The 21,438-nt window shown below is 45.1% G+C and overlaps 2 protein-coding genes across 8 annotated transcripts in view; one reads left to right on the top strand and one right to left on the bottom strand.

The window, feature by feature from the left end:
• LOC147011733 (solute carrier family 22 member 6-B-like) overlaps positions 1 to 2,295 on the bottom strand; it is a 114,179-nt gene extending 111,884 nt beyond the window's left edge. The window contains exon 1 of the mRNA XM_085857318.1: positions 2,107 to 2,295. Coding sequence (XP_085713444.1) covers positions 2,107 to 2,160 — 54 coding nt within the window. The 5' untranslated portion in view covers positions 2,161 to 2,295. The remainder of the gene's footprint in view (positions 1 to 2,106) is intronic.
• Positions 2,296 to 2,754: 459 nt separating this feature from the next.
• The window catches only part of LOC147011732 (uncharacterized), a 36,408-nt gene continuing 17,724 nt past the window's right edge, over positions 2,755 to 21,438 (top strand). Inside the window, exons 1-4 of one of the 7 annotated variants that reach the window (XM_085857323.1) lie at positions 4,388 to 5,097; positions 5,327 to 5,367; positions 6,160 to 6,285; positions 8,402 to 8,500. The gene's annotated coding sequence lies outside the window, so the exon portion shown is untranslated. Of the gene's footprint in view, positions 3,722 to 4,387; positions 6,286 to 8,401; positions 8,501 to 21,438 lie in introns of those variants that run through there. The other 6 variants (XM_085857326.1, XM_085857321.1, XM_085857325.1 and 3 more) reach the window with 6 other exon arrangements.

The raw sequence follows: 21,438 nt of genomic DNA, 5'->3' as shown, positions 1-21,438 counted from the left end.
GACTGTGGGCAGTACATTCAGCCATATTGTCAAACATTTCTAGCCGGATCCTATGAAAACTGTCAGAGAAGATAGACTTTGAATGAACCCTGGTCGAAAACAAAAAGCAATAGAAAACAATAAAAAAACAATAAAAAACAAAGTCCGTTATATCTCAGAGACTATGAGTCAGATATACAAGAAACAGGTATAGTAGGTTCATGATATGTCCTAGTTATGTGTGAGAAAGAACCGTTGCTATGGACCCCTCCGTTGCCTAGCAACGGCCGAGTACCCATGTCCGCCTACTGGCTTGTTTTTTTGTTTGTTTGTATGTCAACCCCTTACAGTTCACAAAAATGTATCCGATCTTCACAAAACTTCACCATATAGTCGAGTTGGTCATAAGCAAGAAGCCTATTTATTTTGATGTCAAAAAGGTCAACATAGGCCAAAGGTCAATAACTTCGGTGTATTTCTGAAATTCTCAATTTTTATGTGATTGACATAAAATTTGAAGAGGATGTGCACATTAGATCACTGAATTCAACCACCTACTATTTTTGAGGTCACCTTAGATTAAATGATCAACACAGGCCAAAGGTCAACAACTTGGGGAGAATTGCTAAAATCCTCAATTTTCCTTCAATTGACTTGAATTTTGAAGAGGATTTGCATATTTGGTCATTGAATTCAACCAATAATTAATAATTTTTCAGATTTTTTTTTTTTTTGTATACCTTGGTCGAGGCTCGTATGAGAGTTAACACACAACTCACAGCAAGGAGGCATGAGACAAGAGGGGCGGGAGTGGAAGGGACAAAAAAGTGGGGAACAGACACATTAGGTGAACTGTGGAAGGGAGAGGGATGGGGATGGGACGGGGAACATGGCGAAGAGAAGATGGATATTTCAGGGACTTTCAGGAAGGAAAGCAGGAGAAATGAAGGAAGTGGGCTTGGGTGGATTATCAGGGGTAGAAAAGATCGAGGATTTGGATGGGGGAAGATAAGAGGTGGTGGTGAACAGCTGTTTTGAAAGCCTGGAGGGAAGAATGGGAAAGATCAAATTTGTTTTCGGGATTTCGAAAGTATCGTGTTCTGCATGACATCTTTATTGTTTGTTTGTTTATTTGTTTGTTTGTACACACAGAACGTGAGTAGGTGAATGAATTACATTAAACCCCTAAATAACCTTTAGACATGTCTCGTGTTGGCTTAATGGCGAGAGTGGTGGGCTTGGGATCATGGGGTCCTGAGATCAAGTCCTGCTCGGCTGTTGAATTAATACCAGGTGGGATTGACTCAGCCTGTGATCCTTCTGACGTCAGCAAAATGAGTACCAGCTTGCTGGTATCCTGTGTCGGAGTGGTGACCTGTCCAGGCTTATACCCAATAGCCCAGGAGACTGCTTGGGCAGCACCAACGCTTTGCACAGAGTATAGTCCCAATGGATGGATACCTTTAGACTCCGAAGACCCTTTAGATCCCAAAGATCTGAAGATACCGAAGATCATTTGGACACCCAAAGACCCATAATACCTTAAGACCACAAAAACCCTTTAGATCCTCCAGAGCCCCTAAGACCACAATAAACCCTATTACATTGTTTAGAACTCTTAGTCCCTGATGACCCTTTATAACCTGTTGGACCTTTTAGAACCCGGAGACACTATCTACCCCCACCAGACCCTTTGGAACCCCTAAGACCCGTAGACTCCTTTCTACCCATTTAGACCTTCACACCTTTTAATAACCTCTCGATCTCTTTGACCTTTATACCATTTCTACACGTTTTAAGACACTTTAGACAATTCCAACCGTTTAGACCTTAAGTTACACCATTTAGACCCCTTCGACTTTTTAAGACCCTTCAGACACTTTATACCATTTCAACCCATTTCGACCTTTACACCTTTCGATCTTTCATTTGCAATCAATGTCCTTTCATTGAATAAATTCTTTCATTTATTTGCCACACTAAATACACCACACAAAACAAAAACACAAATCAAGTCCTGGAAAGTGTCTGCAATCTTCGATTGCTCTTTCTAGTTTATATTTTGTAAACTCGGTTTAATCTTTAAATCCAATTCATGATGTATGAATGCGTTCGTTATACATTTACCGGAGCACCGAATCTGAGGCCGAGAGTCCACAGCAGAAAATTGATGGAAATCATGTACTTTCACCTCGGTAACGATGGTGGACTTGAACTCGCTGGAATCAAACTCCCACCCATCGACACAGCCTTCAATCTCAACATCAGCCAACATGTCTGCAGAGTCGTTCATCAAAAGCTGCCACTGCGGTCGGACATAGCGACTGCACTTGCTCAAAGAGTCATGTTCCCATGGAATGGCGACTCTCAGGAGGTTCTCCTTGCTCAGGTTCCATGAGGAGTCCCGCTGAGCCTCGGGCGACGCATTCACCAGCCACGGGACCCGACAGTGGTGCCGAGGAGTCGCAGCAGTGAAGTTCTGTATTAACATATGAGAGGGAATTACAAGCATAGGAATGCACAGTAAGATTGCGTTTATGAGCTGAAAGCGGCCAGAATCTCCGACAATTTTGAGCAATTTTAAAAACGCCATTATTTGAAGTTGTCGACTTTCTTCATCTCGAAGAGAAGCAAGCAATTCATTTTAAATGATCATTCATAAACTGGTTTCTTAATCTTTAACTATTTATTAGTCTGCTCTTTCAATCATTATTCGGCCAGTTGAAGTATTTTAAATCTGAAAGCTAATGTTTTACAGGATTCCTTAACCAGGTTCGTTTTTATGGATTAAAAGGGAATTCAAAAGTTTTATCAGCATGTTTCATGAAATGACCCATTTAATCAAAAGTGACCATTCTCGTTGCTTTGTTGTAAACATCAATTTGAGGACCTGGTTGCCCACGGGTATTTTTATTACCAAATTAGAGTACAATTGGGAATGAAAAATCTGTTTGAGAATGAAAAAAGTAATCTGATAATCGATGATGATTTTGGAAATGAAGTTTGCTCAATCTGGTATTGAGAAATTCTGGTGCCGTGAGAAAGGAACAAAGGGAGTATTTCGGGAATGATGGCCGTGTGTTAAATAGAAAGGGGACAGCAAGGTTTGCAGTGGGAATTGAGCAAGAAATTCTGGGTTTTTTTAGGTCAGCGGAGGGTGTGGAAGCTATGAGGGAAGGAACTGATAATTTAATTGTGATGAGTCAGGCTATGCAAGAAAATATAATTTCAGGAAGGGCAAATTAAACATATTTTATACCAATGCAAAGAGTTTAATAATATGCAAGAGGGTGAAGCCAAAGTATATATAGAGTACGATATAGTTGCAGGAAGTGAGACATGCTTTAAGTGAATCTGGATGCCCTCTGGAGGATTCTTGGTCTTCGCTGGGTGCCACGAAAATTGCTCAATCTGTGAACTCTACGAGGTTACTGAGAGGTTACATTGCAATACCAATGTTCAAACACTTGAGCTCAGATGATAACAGAGACAGGTGATCATCCTCTCTTCAGGATGGGACATTATAGGCACCCACCCGACGGGACCACCTCAGCTTAACCCAAGGAGACCACCGTCTGGTGGACGACACCTCAGCACTACCCCGACACCCTCTCCCACAATCTGACCCGGGAAGGTTACCGTATGGTTTTCCTCCTATCATCAAAGAGTGGGGGGGTCCCGAAGGCTTTGCTCCAATCCCATCATCCAGTGAGCTGCCCTGTGGTGGGCAGCTGCAATGGAGGTACTCGTGTGGGTTTTCAGTTTTCTTTGTGTTTTTAGTGTGTTTTATGCAATGAAGGGCTTTACGGTGACCGGAGTGTAAATCCTTTTGCTTCGCACTTCTCGGACTACAGAATTGCCATGAACCTTCAGAGGTTTGACATGAAAATGTTTGTGTTGATGCTGATGTTTGCTGCGATTGACATTCCCGTCCATCTTTGGGCATTTTGTGCAATCACCAACATTGGTCAAAGAGTTTCTCAAGCAGGATGCCTTCTGCTTGTTGGTCTTATTTCCATTGTGATCATCTTTGTGCCATCAGGTTACATTTGGATTTTCTCCTTCAGTATTTATTGTTTATTTTAGAATAAATATCTGTCTAATTGTTCCCATGGAATGAATACTCATTTAATGATTTGGAATTGCAATGTGCTGACGAAGGCCAAATAATAAAGTCACTTTTTCACCTTTTGAGGATGTGCCTTTGTTATTGGGGATCATCTGCTCTGCCTCCTTGGTGAGACATGTCAATGTGACTATAACATCAATATATGATGCTGTGCTAATTATTGCCAATATTCTGAACCACATGCACAGGCTACCTTCATAGGGAAGGAATGGTCCAAAATTGAGAACACAATGTTCTGTAACTTCCTTCATGCTACAGAATCTCCCATAATATGTCAGTGTGTTGGAACTGATTTGTCAGATCTGATGAGTTATAAAGATGTTTTTTGTTGATAATTTCGACTGCACATCAAACTTGTTTATCGGAACTTGTACAGGGGAGTGAGTGCTGGGTACTTCCTGTTATTTCTTGGAAAATGCAGCAATTACCGGTGTGGCTTGTTATTTCAGTTACACATTCGAGTTTATAAGAACAAAAACAACAACAACAAAAATATTCGTTGCAAAATGGTGAATTAACTTTCATACCTTTTCTTCTGCAGAAATGAAAATTGCTCGTGCTTCTCTTGGAGTGAAAGTAAAAGGAGCTTTTTCAGGTTCCTTTAACATAATTTATCTCTATACTGGAGAATTATATCCAATTTCGATCAGGTAAGAGCAGATAGAAATGAGAACTGTCGAAAGACTACGATGGGGGCCTTGTGTCACCAATTTTGGACAATTCTCAGATATTCTCCTGTAATCTATGTTGAATCGTGCATTGCAGGGAGAATGGCTTTGGTACGACAGCCACCATGGCCCGAGTTGGAGGAATGTTGGCTCCGCTGATGTCTATCATCCAGGAAGAGTATCCTATTCTTCCACAGATTGTCTATACTCTATTGTGCGGTATCCTTGCTTGCAGGACTTCTAGCTTTGCTGTTGCCTGAGTCACAAAAACGGCCACTTCTTGACACTGCAGAAGAGATGAAGTTGCAATGGCAGTCAGTGGTCAGTCTTGTCGTTGTATGTATATTTATCTCGTCACATTTTTTATACATCCAAATTCATGATCAAGTTACATACTTCTTGCCCCCAAAATACTTCCTTTTTTAAATTGAGCACGCTGTCAGGAGGGAGAGTAGCAGGACACAGTAAGATCGTATATATATATTACATCCAAATGTTCATTGAGCTCTCAGATGATGTCCTCCTCCCTTCCCTCCCATCTCTGCCCAAGATTTCACAGCTTTTCACAATGTATTGAGGATCTATTGACTGGTAAGAAAGAGCCTGAACTGCTCCACAAAGTTGCACTCAATGTGTCCAACAATACCATGCAATTACCATATATTTAAGTCTTACAACATCTGTGAAAATGAATACGAATGAGCCTGATGTGGCTGATCTTTCTAATGAAATTTGTCATGATCCTTTTTTTCAACCATTCCTTACAAAGGTCAATTTGCAGAATTAGAAGAAATTTTAACACAACAGCTTTATGATCATACAAAAATTGAGGCAATGTCAATGTTTTATCATTTCCGTATTTATTTTTCGAAAGCAATAGAATGTTGCATCAATATTTTTCAAGCGCTTGCCATTCATAATACACCATGTACATCTCACATTTTACATTGCCAGTGTTACCTTTGTAGGGGTGTGGGGGACAGATATTACCTGAGAACAGATAGAAAAGTATGGAGTAATATGCTCCGTGTGTGAGTAGTTAGCCCGTCTCGAAGTGATGAAGTAGGAAGACGTAGCAAAAAAATCTTCTCCTCCAGAACAGCTGAACATATCGAGGGGAAACTTCACACACATGGTCCCCAAGCCTTGGAGATACCAGGATGTCCACAAATAAATTATTCTTCAAAGAATCTGACAGCAATTATTTTTTGAAGAATAAATGATTTTTTCAAGAATGCAATAAACCTTTAAAAGTCTTCTCTTATAGAATGGCTGGAAAGATCAAGGGGTAACTTCACACACATTCCTCAAGCCTTGGGGATATCACGGTGTTCACATGGATGATAGGTGGTACTCGACTTATTCCATTTTGTTTTTTTGTAGAAGAACTGCATCACCCATACGTACATCGTGGGTTGAAGTGTGCCACTTGGATTCTGCATTTTGTTTGATAACTCAGTCTCAGTTCTGGGCATTTTGGAATTCGGGATTGTTGATCCGACTTGGAAGGTGAGAGATTTTGGTGCGGACTTCTCTTCCCAAGATAATTGCTGCTGGAAATGCCTCTTTGACGCATTGTGTGGTGTATGTTAATTTAGCAGAAATGTGAAGAGTTCCTAATGCCATTTTCTGTGATCGATGCATGCTGGGCGAAGAGTTTGAACATGGAAAAAACTTTCTGCCTCAGAGTTGGCCTGAAGGCAAGAAGGTGTAATTTTGCGATGTTTGATTCCAATGAATGCTACAAAACTATTTGAACTCGAAACTCATAAACTGGGGTCCATTGTCCGATAAAATTTCATGTGGCAAGGCATGGGTGGAAAATATAGTTGTTAGGCATCTAATGACAGATTCGGTAGAAATGGATCACAGGATAATTGCTTCTGGCAATCACAAACATTCATTGGCAATGCCAAGAATGTATTCGGTGGTGGGAAGTGGCCCGCACATGTCAACATGGATGACCTCCCATGGATCGATTGGCATCTTGGTCGTTTGTAAGGGCGCAGTTTGAACAGGTGGGCTGACGCTTAGCACCTCAAGTTTGATGGCCGATGTGTGCCGAGCAGAGATCCTGTATCATCCGTAATAGCCACCATGATGTTGCCCACATTTGTACTGTTGCTATACTCCAGACAGCTGTCAAACGTACCCTGAACAGGTAGAAAAGTGTTGAATAATATGCGAAGATGTTCGTGGCTGACTTGCATAGAGTACGGTGGTTGCCATCTTTTGTGGTGGTTGCCTGTGCTAAATGTTTCTGTCCAATAGATTGACAGAATCCCCAGAATCGACAATCATTTTCAAAGGAATATTGTCGATTGTGACCGTTATGGTGTACATCCCCAGTGGGCGATCCGTGCAATTAATGACAAAACTATCCCCATGATCATCTTCAGAAGCTGAGCACATGAATCCCACATTGGTGATCTTCAGAGTTTGAAGTATCTGAATGGCCTTGCTGGTTTCTTGCCATGCAAATTCAATTGAAATGGTTAAGTTTGTGACAATAATTGCACGATGTCCCATTTGCCGGACAATGGTCACCACCTTACACGTGACCTATGGTCCACAGTTTTCTTCATCACGTTAATAGCCTCCATGTTGGGGTTATCGACGGTCCTTTCTTACATTTCAATCTTGGATACTTCCATAGCCCGAGCTATTCGTAGTATGGTGTTAATGTTCAAATCAGGTTCGCGAAGGAGACGTCAGTGCAGGAATGGCGATGCACACTTATCTATGATTTGATCCTTTATTGCCTCATCGGCGTCATAATGCTCAAAATCACAACTTCTCGCTAACTGCCGAAGCTGGGAAACGTAATTAGCAATCAAATCGGATGGTTCTTGTCCAGCATGGCGAAACGAGTGATGTTCAAATGAAACATCTTTCCGAGGCTCAAAATGTTCATTAAGTTTTGCGATCGCCATTCAAAAATTATGTCCCGTATGGGTGAGAGTCACAAGGACGGTTTGTACGTCTTCACCAGCAATGTGTAACAGGACAGCACGGTTTTGTTCCTTGTCGGTAATGTTCGCTGCATGCATGAATTCCAGCGTGACGGAATCACTATTTGCATGACACTTTTCTGGATTCAGATTCATATTTTCAAGTTATATCCCAAAATGTCACGATGATAATGCTTTTGTAATGACAAACATGACCAATAGGAATGATCAGTGGAAAATAAATTCCAAGACAAATAGCACTTAATTAGGAATCATTAATTGAAATTGCGTGACGGGATCACACACCAAAGGACATAGGTTATGGGAAGGTATCTTTATTACGAAAACTCTGCTCGTATGCCGAATTCTTGCAACTGTGCAATACATATCGCAAAAGCTCAACTGATGAACTAATGAATTTCACCCGCTTTCTGCTCGAAAGTAGTCTAATCCAATTTCCCCGGCCAGTAAAGTGTCGTGACGGAATCACAAAATATCCAAAATATCCAATCTTCGAATAGAGGCTCAACATATTGTTAATTGCAAAAAATGCAATAATAGTTGAAAACGAACGAAAAGGGTGTTTGTTCTCTCTTTTTTTGGTATTTTATTGAAATGAAAAACTAATTCTGCTATCGTTAGAACGAAATTTCTTTTTTGCATCCCTTGTCCAGTTTTACGTGGATGGCCATGTAGTACTTCAAGCTGTCGCCATTTTCGCCATCGCTGTGCATTCTTGTATTCGTCGCCATGTCAAAACGGTTGTGGAGCCGGTAAGTCCAACTTGCATACCATTCTTATCCTCATCGCCAGTACAATGTTCTTTCACAACAGAAAACCCTTGTTCGTTTCACACAGGCTTCAATCAAAATCGACATCGCCGCATCACATCAACGCCAATTTGCCTTCCTTACTTCTTCCCTTAACCTGGTGTTGGCTTAGCAGTTAGGGTGATGGCTTGGGATCCTCAGGTCCCGAGTTATAGCCCCTGGCTGTCGTTGAATTAACACCAGGTGGGGTTGACGCAACCTGTCATCCTTCTGAGGTTGGCGAAAAGAGTACCAGTGTACTGGTAGAGAGGAACGGCATCAGTGGTACAGCTGTGCTTCCAAGAAATGATAGCTACCTGGCTGCTAAGCTGCCATATGCAAGAACAGATTGTTATGTCTGTGACCCTGGAATTGGTGAATGGCAAAAGGTGCATGTCAATGGTGCAATTAAAAAAATAGTGAAATTATATTTTCGTTGAATTAAGTGAAACGTTTAACACCTGCACCCCTCTTGCATGCTAGAAATGCATATATTCACCAGGTTCTCCAACATCCAAGCAAAAATTTTGATCAGGCAGTCCATTTCGTGTGAACAGAAGTAGGGATTACAGTCAACATATTGTTACGGCCCCGGGGTTCAATGGTTACCACGAGAGACCCTCTCCATAACCGCAGAGCCTGAGGCCTCCAGCCATGGTCAACTCTGCAGTCCACCAGGTTGCGAAGCAACCGTGGACGCCAGTTGAAGCCACCAAACCAGGCAGGTTTCTTGCTCCTTAATTACCGCATCAGCTCACTCGTGGTTTGGTAGTCTCAATTGGGGAACCAACCGTGCCCTCAACGTCCATCTGTCTACTTCATATGTATGGCCGAGCGAACATTGGGTGAACGTTGGCTCTCGGTTTCAGTGGATTAGTGGGGTAGAACGTCCTACCTATCTATTCGTACACACTATGTCAAACCAATTTGGGTAAGGACAATCGAACAGGTTTGAAAGATACTTACTAACATGACAACAAGCATTTATTCACAGTCAAGTAAAGCAATGATTACACTGAACAACAAAAATTTTTTACTGGAGATGTGTAAAGTGATTTAGACTAATTTGGGTACGCTGATTTCAAAAATCATAACCGTTTTGCTGTATCACGTCAGGATTTTCAGTAACAGAAATATTCCCATTGCCTAGAAGTCAGGATTTCAATGAAATTTACAAAAATTCATTTATTCATTTATTTCATCATGAATGCTTCAAAATTATAGAAATTACAGAAAAACTCCACTAGAATGTAATTAAAAATGCTTTAGGCATTTGGCTTTGCGTTTGTGCTGCTCTGTGTCAGTTTCACGATGCAGGAACCAGCAGAAATCGCCCATCATGTTCGGGTTGTGCCGCCCTTGGTAACGCGTCTCCATGAGTGAAATCTCTTGGTGGAATCGCTCGCCGTGCTCGTCCGAGACTGCTCCCAAGTTGTCAGGGAAGAAGTTCAGGTGCTGGTGTAGGAAATGGATTTTCAGGGACATCCTGGAGCCAAGTTTCCTGAAGGACTCCAGCAGCTGCTGCACTATTTCTTCATAGTTGTCCGCACGCTCGTTCCCCAAGAAGTTGTCCGTCACAGCTTTGAAGCTCCTCCACGCTGCCAGCTCTTTGGGGTTTAGAGTTGTCGGAAAAGTTTCGTCCTTCATAATCTGTCGGATTTGCGGTCCAACAAAGACACCAGCCTTGATCTTGGCCTCCGACAAGGTGTTGCCAAACTTTTCCTTGAGGTATAAAAACCCACGCCCATTCAGATCCATTGCCTGTACAAAACTTTTCATCAAGCCGAGCTTTATGTGGAGTGGTGGAAGGAAAACCTTGGCTGGGTCGACAAGGGCGACATGCTTCACGTTGTGTCGACCAGGTACATGCTCTTTTCGCTCTTCCCAATCTTTCTTCGTCCAGTGATTCTTGTCGTCTCTGCTATCCCAGAGACAAAGGAAGCACATGTATTTCGTGTAGCCTGACTGCAGCCCTAACAACAGCGCCACCACTTTCAAGTCTCCGCAGATGTGCCAGTTGAAGTCATTGTACTTGATGGAATCAAGCAGCTGCCGCATAGTCTCATAGGTCTCTGTCATGCCGAACGCGTGAGCCAGTGGGACTGATGGTTTCTCGTTGCCATTGTGGAGCAAAACAGCCTTCAAGCTGTTCTTCCCCGAGTCGATGAAGAGGCGCCAGTCTGCAGGATCGTGATCACACCCAAGTTCTTTCAACAGACCGTTGATGTCACTGCAGAATGTCATCGTGTCTTCTGTCTCAAAGAACTCAGCCATGTCTCTGTGACGTGCTCTGAACAAGGATATCTTGGTGTTAGGTTCAAGTAGATTCCACTGCTGCAGCCTTGATCCAAGCAGCTCTGCCTTCGCCTTTGACAGCGAGAGATCTCTTACAAGATCATTTAAGTCTCCCTGGTTCAGAAGGTGTGATTCTTGAGTGTCGGGTTCAAAAGGTTCATCATCACCATCCTCTTCACCACTGCTTACAGCTATGTTCTGATCAGCTGGAGGTGTTGGAACGGGGTTCTCGTCATCATGAGGCACAGGTTTACGAGCAGAGACGCAGTCAGCGTACTTGATGTGACCTTTATTCTTCTTGTTGAAGCCGGCGATGCTTGTGCAGCAGAAATAACAATCATCATGATGATTCTGCGGCTCACGCCATATCATGGGCACCGCAAATGGCATGCTCGCGCGCTTGCCCACCAACCACTGAGTCAAGGTTGTGTGACAGCTTGTGCAGCAGATGTGTGGTGCCCAGCTCTGTTCTTGGTCCCCCACCTTACACCCGAAGTAGTGAAATTAGGCGGCCTTCATTTTCACTGCTGTAGATATACTTCGCTGTTGATCTTTTTTGGTATACCGACCACAGACATAACAGAAGTTGTCAGGATGATTGGTACAGGAACGCCTACTCATCTTTATCTGAAAGAAAGAAATATAACACAAGTTAACAACAATTGTACGAAATAGACATGTTAAAGACATATGTAAATTTCATTGAAATCCTGACTTCTAGGCAATGGAAATATTTCTGTTCCTGAAAATCCTGACGTGATACAGCAAAACGGTTATGATTTTTGAAATCAGCGTACCCAAATTAGTCTTAATCACTTTACACATCTCCAGTAAAAAAATTTTTTTGAAATTTGTTGTTCAGTGAATTCAAACGCGCACATTTACAAAGTGCATGGGAATAAATCAACATGTATAACAATAAAAGACGAAAAAGAACAGTCATTTTAATCCCTTAACACTTATTCATCCCCTTCTGCAATCTTACTTATGTTATACAGAGTACAGGCGCACCATCAGAAACATTCCAGGAAATGTAGAGAAAAATAAGAAAAAAGAAGCAGAACGAGGCTTGGTTGGGGCCTCTGACTCACCTTGGTGTGAACAGGTGGGCCCACGCCAATCCCAAAGTGGAGAGAAGGAAAGGGAAGGAATGCAAGGCAGAGGTGTGGATGAAATGAGAGGAACGGCATAGGCTGAGAGGTAGGGTGTGAAGTGTTAATCAGAACCTGGCCCTGAGGGGTCAAGAGGCCAATCATTGATAGCTCTTGAATTATGATCACTCTTTTGTATGTCTCAAATAGACGAATTAGGGGTTCATAGAGAAAGAAAGGAAAGATCTTGTAAGTCAGTAAAGGAGCTATTAGGAGCACACAAGAGATATAAATGTAAACGATGAATACATGAAACTATTATTGTCATAAAAATCAAAATATCAACATGAACATATATCTATGAAACGTACCAGGGTGGTGATGATTTGAAGTTGTGGGGGAGGGGGGGCTGATAGGGGGTTAACTGGACCTTGTAACCATCCTGTACAGTACAGTACAATACATCTCTCAATGTGCGAAGTTGATTTTGCGATCCCTTGGTGTTGGAGTCTTGGTCACTTAACTGTTGCAATTGCAGAGAGTTTCTGCAAATCTCACAGGATTGTGAGTTAGGCAGGCAACCGTGACGGGCCATTTTTAAATCTCTCTGTAATGCCTAAACCTTTGCAGCTACGTGAAAGGTAATGATCTCCGACCCCATTCCTTGATGGGTGTGAGGAAGCGTTTTAGGCCCCCCACAAAAAATATACCGGGCAACACCGGGTACCCTTGTTAGGAAGATATGCACATGGTGTCCATAAAGTCTGTCTGCAACTTTGAACTTTTGATGTACAAATGATGGAAACAAACAATAACCGGTGCATGAAAGCACAAGTCATGAAGTTTTCACCAGCCTTGTTGACTTAATGGTGTGAGCATCTGCTCTGAGTCTGGGAAGTTGGTCATTCTTTTTCTGGTTTTCATTAATGATCTCTCGGACTCTCTGGAAAATCCTCTATTTCTCTTTGCTGACGACTCCACCCTCTGCCGTACCATCTGTCATCCCTCAGACCGGCAAGCAGCAGCTTCTTCGCTCACTGCAGATCTAGATAAAATCACAAACTGGTCCAACACATGGAACATGTCTTTCAATCCAGACAAATCTCACACTCTCACTATGTCTCTTCGAAAGGACCATTTAGAAAACCCCCCCATCCACTTTCTCAACAATCCTCTGGACGAAGTCTTTTCTTTCAAGCTTCTGGGTCTCACTATCTGCCATGACCTTTCCTTGGAAAGTCACATTTCCAACCTCGCCTCAAAAGCCAGTCACCGACTGGGAATCCTCCGTCGTGCAAAGTCCTTCCTCGGCCCTTTTGAGCTCCTGACCACGTACAAAGCTTTTGTCCGTAGCCTGATGGAGTACTGCTCTCCCCTCTGGGCTGGTGCTCCTGCCTCCCACCTTTCTCGGATTCACGCTGTCGAAACCAGGGCATTTAAGATCATCGGCATCTCCCGCAATGAAGCTGAGTCTTTGGGCCTCTCACTCAATCACCGCAGGTTGGTCGGTGGTCTTTCTGTCTTCTACCGACTCCTCTCCAGCCTTGCCCCCCCTGCTCTCTCTGCGATTTGTCCCCACCACATTTCCACAGGGCGCTCAATGTCCGCCAACAACCCCCTTCTGGTAAAACTACCAAAATCACGAATCACTGCTCATCTTCACTCTTTCATTCCTCTTTTTCCCGCCTTTGGAATAAACTTCCTCACTCTATTCTTTCCCATTCTTCCCTCCAGGCTTTCAAAACAGCTGTTCACCACCACCTCTTATCTTCCCCCATCCAAATCCTTGATCTTTTCTACCCCCGATAATCCACCCAAGCCCACTTCCTTCAATTCCCCTGCTTTCCTTCCTGAAAGTCCCTGTAATGTCCATCTTCTCTTTGCCATGTTCCCCATCCCATCTCCATCCCTCTCCCTTACACAGTTCACCTAATGTGTCTGTTCCCCACTGTTTTGTCCCTCCCACTCCCGCCCCTCTTGTCTCATGCCCCCTTGCTGTGAGTTGTGTGTTAGCTCTCATACGAGCCTCGACCAAGGTATACAAAAAAAAAGAAATTCAAACGGTCCTTCAAACCCTGGCTGAGTCATAACAAAAAAATTAAAACTGTATGTGCTGCATCCTTGCTTGATGCTTAGCACTCAAAAGGATAGAACATGGACAAAATAACCAGAGGTTGGTAATAATAGTGCAGACTTTGATTGGCTTAATAGCCTCCTCCTGCATCAAAAATTCCTTGTGAAGGAACATATTATTATTCAGTTTAAATTTTTAGGCTTCAACATAACCGCCATCTTTCATAATCGTTCAATCTGCTCTCCCAACTTGTTGAAAACATTTTCCAGTTGCTGCTGAGTAATTTCATTCATTGCATTTGTGATCGTAGCTCTAAGTTCATCCAAAGAATGTTGTTGTGATGAATAAACAAGAGTTTTACATAGTAGCTGCATAAAATGTAGTCCATGGCGATTGGACAGGTCAGGGGAACGAGAGGGCCAAGCAGTTGGTCCACATCCACTGATCCACTTGTCTGGGAAGACATCATTCAAGAACCATTGCACATTCGAAGCATAGTGGCAGGGAGCCGAGTTTTGCTGGTATGAGGTGTGGAAGAAAATAATTATATTAATGTACTTTCTATTATAATTGTTGCTGGTGTTTTATAAATGTAATTTTATGCTATAAGTCGAATTGGCTGTCAGTTATGCTTGCCTTTACCCAAGAGTCTTTTGTCCTAAATGTTGATAAAAGGAATGTCTTGCTATGGAACAAAGTGACCTGGTTGATAACACCAACTTTGTTATGATGACATCATTTGCTTTTCACCTACAAGACACGTATTGCAGTTGGAGTTATTTGCCTAAGGCTTAACAGCCCCCTCCACTCTCCCATGAAAGCATATAAATACCACAAATTGTAATCTTGTTTTAGTGCAAATCATTGAAGATGTTTTACCATCTGGGTGGCTTGTAATCCATGCTACTGGCCAAGTACCACGTATAATAAAACTCTCTGATGTGATGTACTTTCACGTTGTGGAAAAGTGAATTAATCAGTGTCTTGCATTTGAGTAACAGGATTTACATCGAGTTGGTTAAACGGTTAACTAAAAGTAGTAAAACAAATAAAACGTTCAGAAATAAATTCCACAACACAAATAAATTCACATATAGATATGTGAAAGATTTAATCATCATAGTTCAGGAACCAAATGAGATAATTGTGCTGGTTGACTTTCCCACTGATGTAAAAGTTGTCTCCTTAGGAAATCTCAACTCATCAAGAAACCAAGCGGAATTGTGCATTTAACATCAGCAATAACATCATCATTATTAACATTAACAAAACTTGATAAACTAGAACGGCACTCGGTAGAACACATACTGCGATCCACTAGGCTGAACAGTTCGTTTTGTATCCCAATGATAAGCCGGATCTGAATCCGGACCTGAACCAATAGCTCTCAGCTTGTTCTTGTCACCGACTCAACTCATCCACCAAGTTTTGTCATAATCCATCCACATCTTTTTAAAATGTCATGCTGTACTCTCAGACCCTAACATTCGTGGGAAATACGTTCTTGAAAAATGCCACGAGTGTCGGCGCATTGTTGTTTATAAAAATTTTTTTTTTTTTTTGACATGGTCCAGGTTAGTGGAAAAGCAATGACAGAACAATTCAGGACACAACATGACAAAGGGAAGAGCAGGAGAAAGAGGAAAAACGAACAGCAGGTAGAGGGAGAAAGTATATGGAGATGGAAAAACAAGAGCTTGTTTTTTTTTTTTTTAAGTTTTTGAAGCCGATAACAAAAAAGAACAAACAAATAAGCATATAACAATTTTTTAAAAATAAAAACTACACAAATTCACTTAAAAGTATAGATATTGTTATGGTTGTGGTAATTCACAGAACACCATAAAGGTATCCCAGAGATCAGTTATGTCGATAAGTCTGTGTTCAGATAGATTTCCCCACCGAGGTCTAAAGAGGTTTATTCGTGTAACTGGGCTGTGATCTTTGAGGTAGTGTTTTCTTTTGCTGTCTTTATTTTGAACCAACCGCCTCTCAACCACCACAACCACCACCAACCACATCTCAACAACCACAGCCACCTTCACCACAGCCGCATATCAACAACCACAGCCACCTTCTCCACAACCGCCTTCACCACAGCCACCTTCTCCACAGGTCAGGTCAGGTATGGGAGCATGTGCCAGAACAGCGCGTCGCTGCGTCCACTTTCCGCCGGTACTCCAGGGGCCTCCGTCTGGCCATCCCCCAGGCAGATGCCAGGCCCATCCCCATCTCCTTGAGATGATGGTCAACCTGCTGCAACCATGAGGCACGTGGTCGGCCCACTGGCCTCCTCCACTCATGAGACTCCCTCGCTGAGAGAATCTGGTGAGCAGGATCAGCGTCAGGAAAACGAGCCACATGTCCATACAGCCGCAGCTGACGCTCACGGACTATGCAGGTAACAAATCTCATCCGAGTCTCTCTCAGCAACCGCTCGTTGGACACAAAATCCGACCAGCGATAGCCAAGGATTCTCCGAAGAGACCTGGTACCAAAGGAATTAAGTCTCCGTCTCAGATCCTTGGTCAAAGTCCAAGTCTCGCACCCATAGAGCAAGACTGGAAGTACCAAGGACCTGAAGACTCGGACTTTCGTCCTCCCGCACAGGTACCGGCAGCGCCACACCCCATGATCCAGTGAATCCATGACTCCCCAGGCCCGACCCAGACGTCTATTGACCTCCGGCTCACAACCTGCGGAGACATGAATATCACTGCCAAGGTAAGTGAATCTATCCACGACCTCAACATCCTCACCACAAACAGACACAGACAGGACAGCAGCATCCAAGATGTCACCGAAAGCCTGGATCTTTGTTTTGACCCAAGAAATCCGTAATCCCAACGGCTCCGACTCCTCATTCAGCACCTCGAGGGCCCCCAAGAGGATGTCTAAAGTCTCCGCAAAGATGACTGCATCATCTGCAAAATCAAGGTCCGAGATCTTGACATTGCCAAACGATGCACCGCAACTTGATCTCTCCGACATCCTCCCAAAAATCCAGTCCATACAAGTGTTGAAAAGTGTGGGGGCAAGTACACATCCCTGACGAACTCCAGTAACAACTGGAAATAAGTCAGAGGCGGTACCACCACACTTCACAGCACTCTCAGTACCAGAGTAGAGTTCAGACATCAGATCGATCAGTTTCGGTGGCACCCCACGAAGACCAAGAATCCTCCAGAGGACATCCCGATTCACTGAATCGAACGCTTTACAGAGATCAACATAGGCTGCAAGCAGCCCCTGCCGAAACTCTCGTCTGCGTTCAGTGAGGACACGAAGAGCAAGGATACGGTCAATCGTTGACCTCTTTGGTGTAAAGCCTGACTGCTCTGGACGCTGGTGCTCAAGCAGATGGTGGCGAACCCTATCAAGAATTATCCGAGCAAAGACCTTGCCCGGCACTGAGAGCAGCGTCACCGCTCGGTAGTTGTTGCAGTCTTGGCGATCACCCTTCCCTTTCCAGAGAGGGACAACAAGGCCCCTCTTCCAGTCAGTTGGGATGATGCCTGTGTTCCAGGCAGAGCACAAAACTGCATGCAACGACGCGAGTGCAGCATTTCCACCAGCCTTGAGAAGTTCAGCATGGATGCCACAGATCCCTGGAGCTTTGCCCCGTTTCAACTGGTTCACCGCAGCCCGTGTTTCCACAAGCGATGGTGGACCACAGTTGATTCGAGGGTCAGCAACAGGGATTGTAACACCCTTGACGTCCAACTCGACAGCTGGGGGATCAGCCTGGTACAACCGCTCAAAGTAACCGGCCCAGCGGGCCTTCACTTCAGACTCCTCTGTCAAGAGCCTACCACTCTCTGCTCGAACTGCAGTGCTCCGAGGGATGGGCTTGGATGAACGTAATGCGCGAATTCCCCTGTAAGCGGGACGAGAATCACCTGTCCACAGGTGATGCTCTACCCCCTCACAGATTCCTCGCACATAGGCCTCCTTGTCCACCCTCAGTGCACGTACAGTTTTACGCCTCAGCTCCCTGAACAGCTCAGCTCTGCCATTCAGCCTGGCCCTGCGACTCTGGTCAATGGTATCCAGTGTCCCTTGAGAGACAAAATTCTTCTTTGCCCTGCGGTGAACTCCAAGGCATCCACCGGCAACATCAAGGACGGTGGTCTTGAAGGTGCTCCACAACTCTTCAGGACCCCCCAAAGCACCCAGACCCCCAAGTGTCCACTCAGCCTGTTCGCAAACTCCTCAGCTACTCTCTCATCCCTGAGCTTGGCAACATCCAGCCTAGGCTGGGATGGTACCATTCTCCAGGATTTAAGGTGCAGCTTTAGAGTTGCTACAACAAGCCTGTGGTCAGTATTGAGGAACTGGGCACTCCGGTAGACCCTGCAGTTCTGGATCATCCTCCAACGACCGTCAATGAGGACATGGTCAATCTCCTTTGCCACACCGCCAGCGTTGGAATACCAAGTCCAGCGATGAGCTTGTGGGCGCTGAAACCATGAACCAGCCACCCTAAGTCCATGACTTCTTGCAAAGTCAAGGAACTTAGTGCTATTCTGGTTCATAGTTCCTGACCCATGGGGACCAACACACACCTCATAACCATCCCTATCAGTTCCAGTCGATGCATTGAAATCCCCCAAGACTAGAAGTGTATCTCGTCTGGGGCACTGATCAACCACAGACTCGAGTGTGGCGTAGAATGCATCCTTCACGGTAAGATCACTCGCCTCAGTCGGAGCATAAATAGAGACCAGGGAAATGACACCTAAGGAGTGACGAATCCTTAATCTCATAATACGCTCGTTGACCGGTGTTACCTCAATTATCATTGGGGTCAGCTTATTGGACACAGCTACAGCAACTCCTTGGGTATGGTAACCATCAGAGCGACCAGACCAATAGTAGGTGTAACCACCCACCATTATCTCGCCGCAATCCGGTCTCCGAACCTCAGAGAGAGCTGCAATCCCGATGTCCAAACGCTTGAGCTCAGATGATAACAGAGACAGGTGATCATCCTCTCTTAGGGATAGGACATTCCAGGCACCCACCCGAAGGGACCGCCTCAGGTTAACCCAAGGAGACCGCCGTCTGGTGGACGACACCTCAGCACCACTCCGACACACTCTCCCGCAATCTGACCCAGGGATGTTACCCCGTGGTTTCCCTCCTATCAAAGATTGGGGTCCCGAAGGCTTTGCCCCAATCCCATCATCCGGTGAGCTGCCCTGCGAAGGGAAGCTGCACAGGAGGTACTCCCACGGAGTGGGTTTTCAGATTTTTTTGCGTTTTTGCGTTTTGCGGAATGAAGCGTTTTACGGTGGCTGGAGTGCAAATCCTGCCACCAACCTCCTAATAAGAAGTAACCCAACTGCAGGAGGACGTCCGCAGACACAGTTCGGCACTAGATATGGATGGCCGTTGGCTCACAAGGAGCTCCTCCGCCCTTTGACAGGTTTTGTTTTTAATCCTGCTGGGTGTCCATATCCAAACACCCTCCTCACCAGAAAACCTGGTGGGGGAGACGGTTTAGTCGCCGACAACCCGACCATGGAACAGGTTAGTACAGGTTTACATGGTACCTGTAGCAGGTCACAGATCGAACCTGACCTGACAAAAAATTCTCCACTTCTCCTGTGTGATTCTGTGGGTCAAAAATTCTGTGGGTCCTTCTCCACAACTGCATTTCAACCACCACAACCACCTTCTCCACAAGCGCATTTCAACCACCACAACCACCTTCACCACAACGACATCTCGCCATCCCCTAAACCACATCTCAACAACGTACAACATCGCCTCACCTTCATCTCTGCAAACGCCGCCATCTTTGCGCCAGCCACGGTGAGTTCCCCACGAACGGCATCGCCACCAACAGATGCAGGGGTTCCCAGTTGGGGCGAGGGCCGATGATCTCTGCAACGTCCGTGGGAGTCGATGATTTCACTCACGTCCGCTCTCTCCGAGCTTCGCATCGAAATCAGATCAAAAGATCGAAAGGGGCGGAGCCAGCGGGGAGTCAGAGGTGAGAGATCGGAGATCAAAACCTCGCCTCACGGATCCCATATAAAGGCGCGCAGAGACGCCAACCGAGGAGTTGTGTGGAGCCGTGTTGGGAGCTGGATCAGTCTGGAGTCTGCAGTCAGTGAGGAGCTGGAGAGAGCGGAGGAGACGGGAGCCTGGAGCGCAGCCTGCCGTGCCGAGCCAAACTGTGGGTCGCTGGGGAGAGGCCGGAGAGGAGTCGCCAACCAGCGGCATAACGGACCGAGGTGATCGGGCCCCGGGACAGTCCAAATGCCGCTGAGGAACGGACCGGCTCTTAAGAGAGCATCAACTCTGAAAGAGCAAAGGCCCGTTCCTTCCTCTGAGGCGTTGTGAACTTGGCCCGATCGATCGGGCCGCACGATGAGGCCTGGGCCGCGCCACGGTCACGCCAGCTGCCGTGTGGACGGGACACCGAGGAGCGCCCAGCGAGTCGCCATGAAGGCGGCAGGTAACCAATGCGGCCTCTCGAAGCTTTTTCGGTCTTCACAGCTCCGTGAACTATTAAAGGCTCACCAGGCCCAGTTCTTGCCCTCTTCTTTCCGGGGTTTTCTTTGCATTAACGTTGTGGCGCCATGTCTTTAAGTAGAACTGTTAAGTGCATGTGTGTACATAATAAATAGACGGTTGTAGTTCTTTTTCTTGCTTGTGTTTTGTCCCATACGTGCATTGGTTGCATACATGACTGCATGACTGCTTACGTGTGTGTAATAAATGTCCTTGTGTAAATGTTCACCTGCTCATTGTGTCCTCTTCCCTTAATTGAACTGCCATAATGGAGTTCGGAATATAGCTGGCTTTTTAATAGCCGATAAGAGAATCGGGTCCAATGGGGCTTCGCGATAATACCCCGCTCAGTTATCACAAAACGGAGCGAGCTGCTTAGGCCTAAGTCACATTTGCTCTACGGCGAGGATACGGCGGCTGTACACCCTCTGAATTGACAGAAATGTGCGGCGGCCGCAGAGTTTCTGCGGTGGCCTCAGGGTGGCCCTACGCCGTTTGGCTATCTTTTACAGGTCGTAGGGTCGCCGTGGAATTATAACGCAGAGTCATAACTTTTTTCATTTCTACGCCGTAGCAATTCGACAAGCCGAAAAAAAAAACTGGTAAAAAAAATTAACCCATTCGTTACCGTCTGTCTGGCCGCACGTTCGCCTTAGGGTCCCCTGCGGTCGCCTTGCGGGCACCTTGACGCTACCTTGCGTCTGCCTTGAAAATTATATTGCCGCGGCAGGGCCCCCTTAAGGTCACCATGCGACATCAAATCAAAGACCATCCGGCAACCCCACGTTTTCAGTCTCCACAATTTCTAAGACCTAAGGTCTAAGTCACATTTGCTCTACGGCGAGGATACGGCGGCGTACGCCCTCTGAATTGACAGAAACGTTCTGCGGCGGCAGAGTTTCTGAGGTGGCCGCAGGGTG

This window comes from Eptatretus burgeri, chromosome 15 (assembly GCF_056783735.1).
Source record: "Eptatretus burgeri isolate ZD-2024b chromosome 15, Ebu_testis_v1, whole genome shotgun sequence".
Taxonomy (NCBI): Eukaryota; Metazoa; Chordata; class Myxini; order Myxiniformes; family Myxinidae; genus Eptatretus; species Eptatretus burgeri.
The sequence above is the reverse complement of the archived record's forward strand: the minus strand, read 5'-3'. Positions and strand labels throughout refer to the sequence as shown.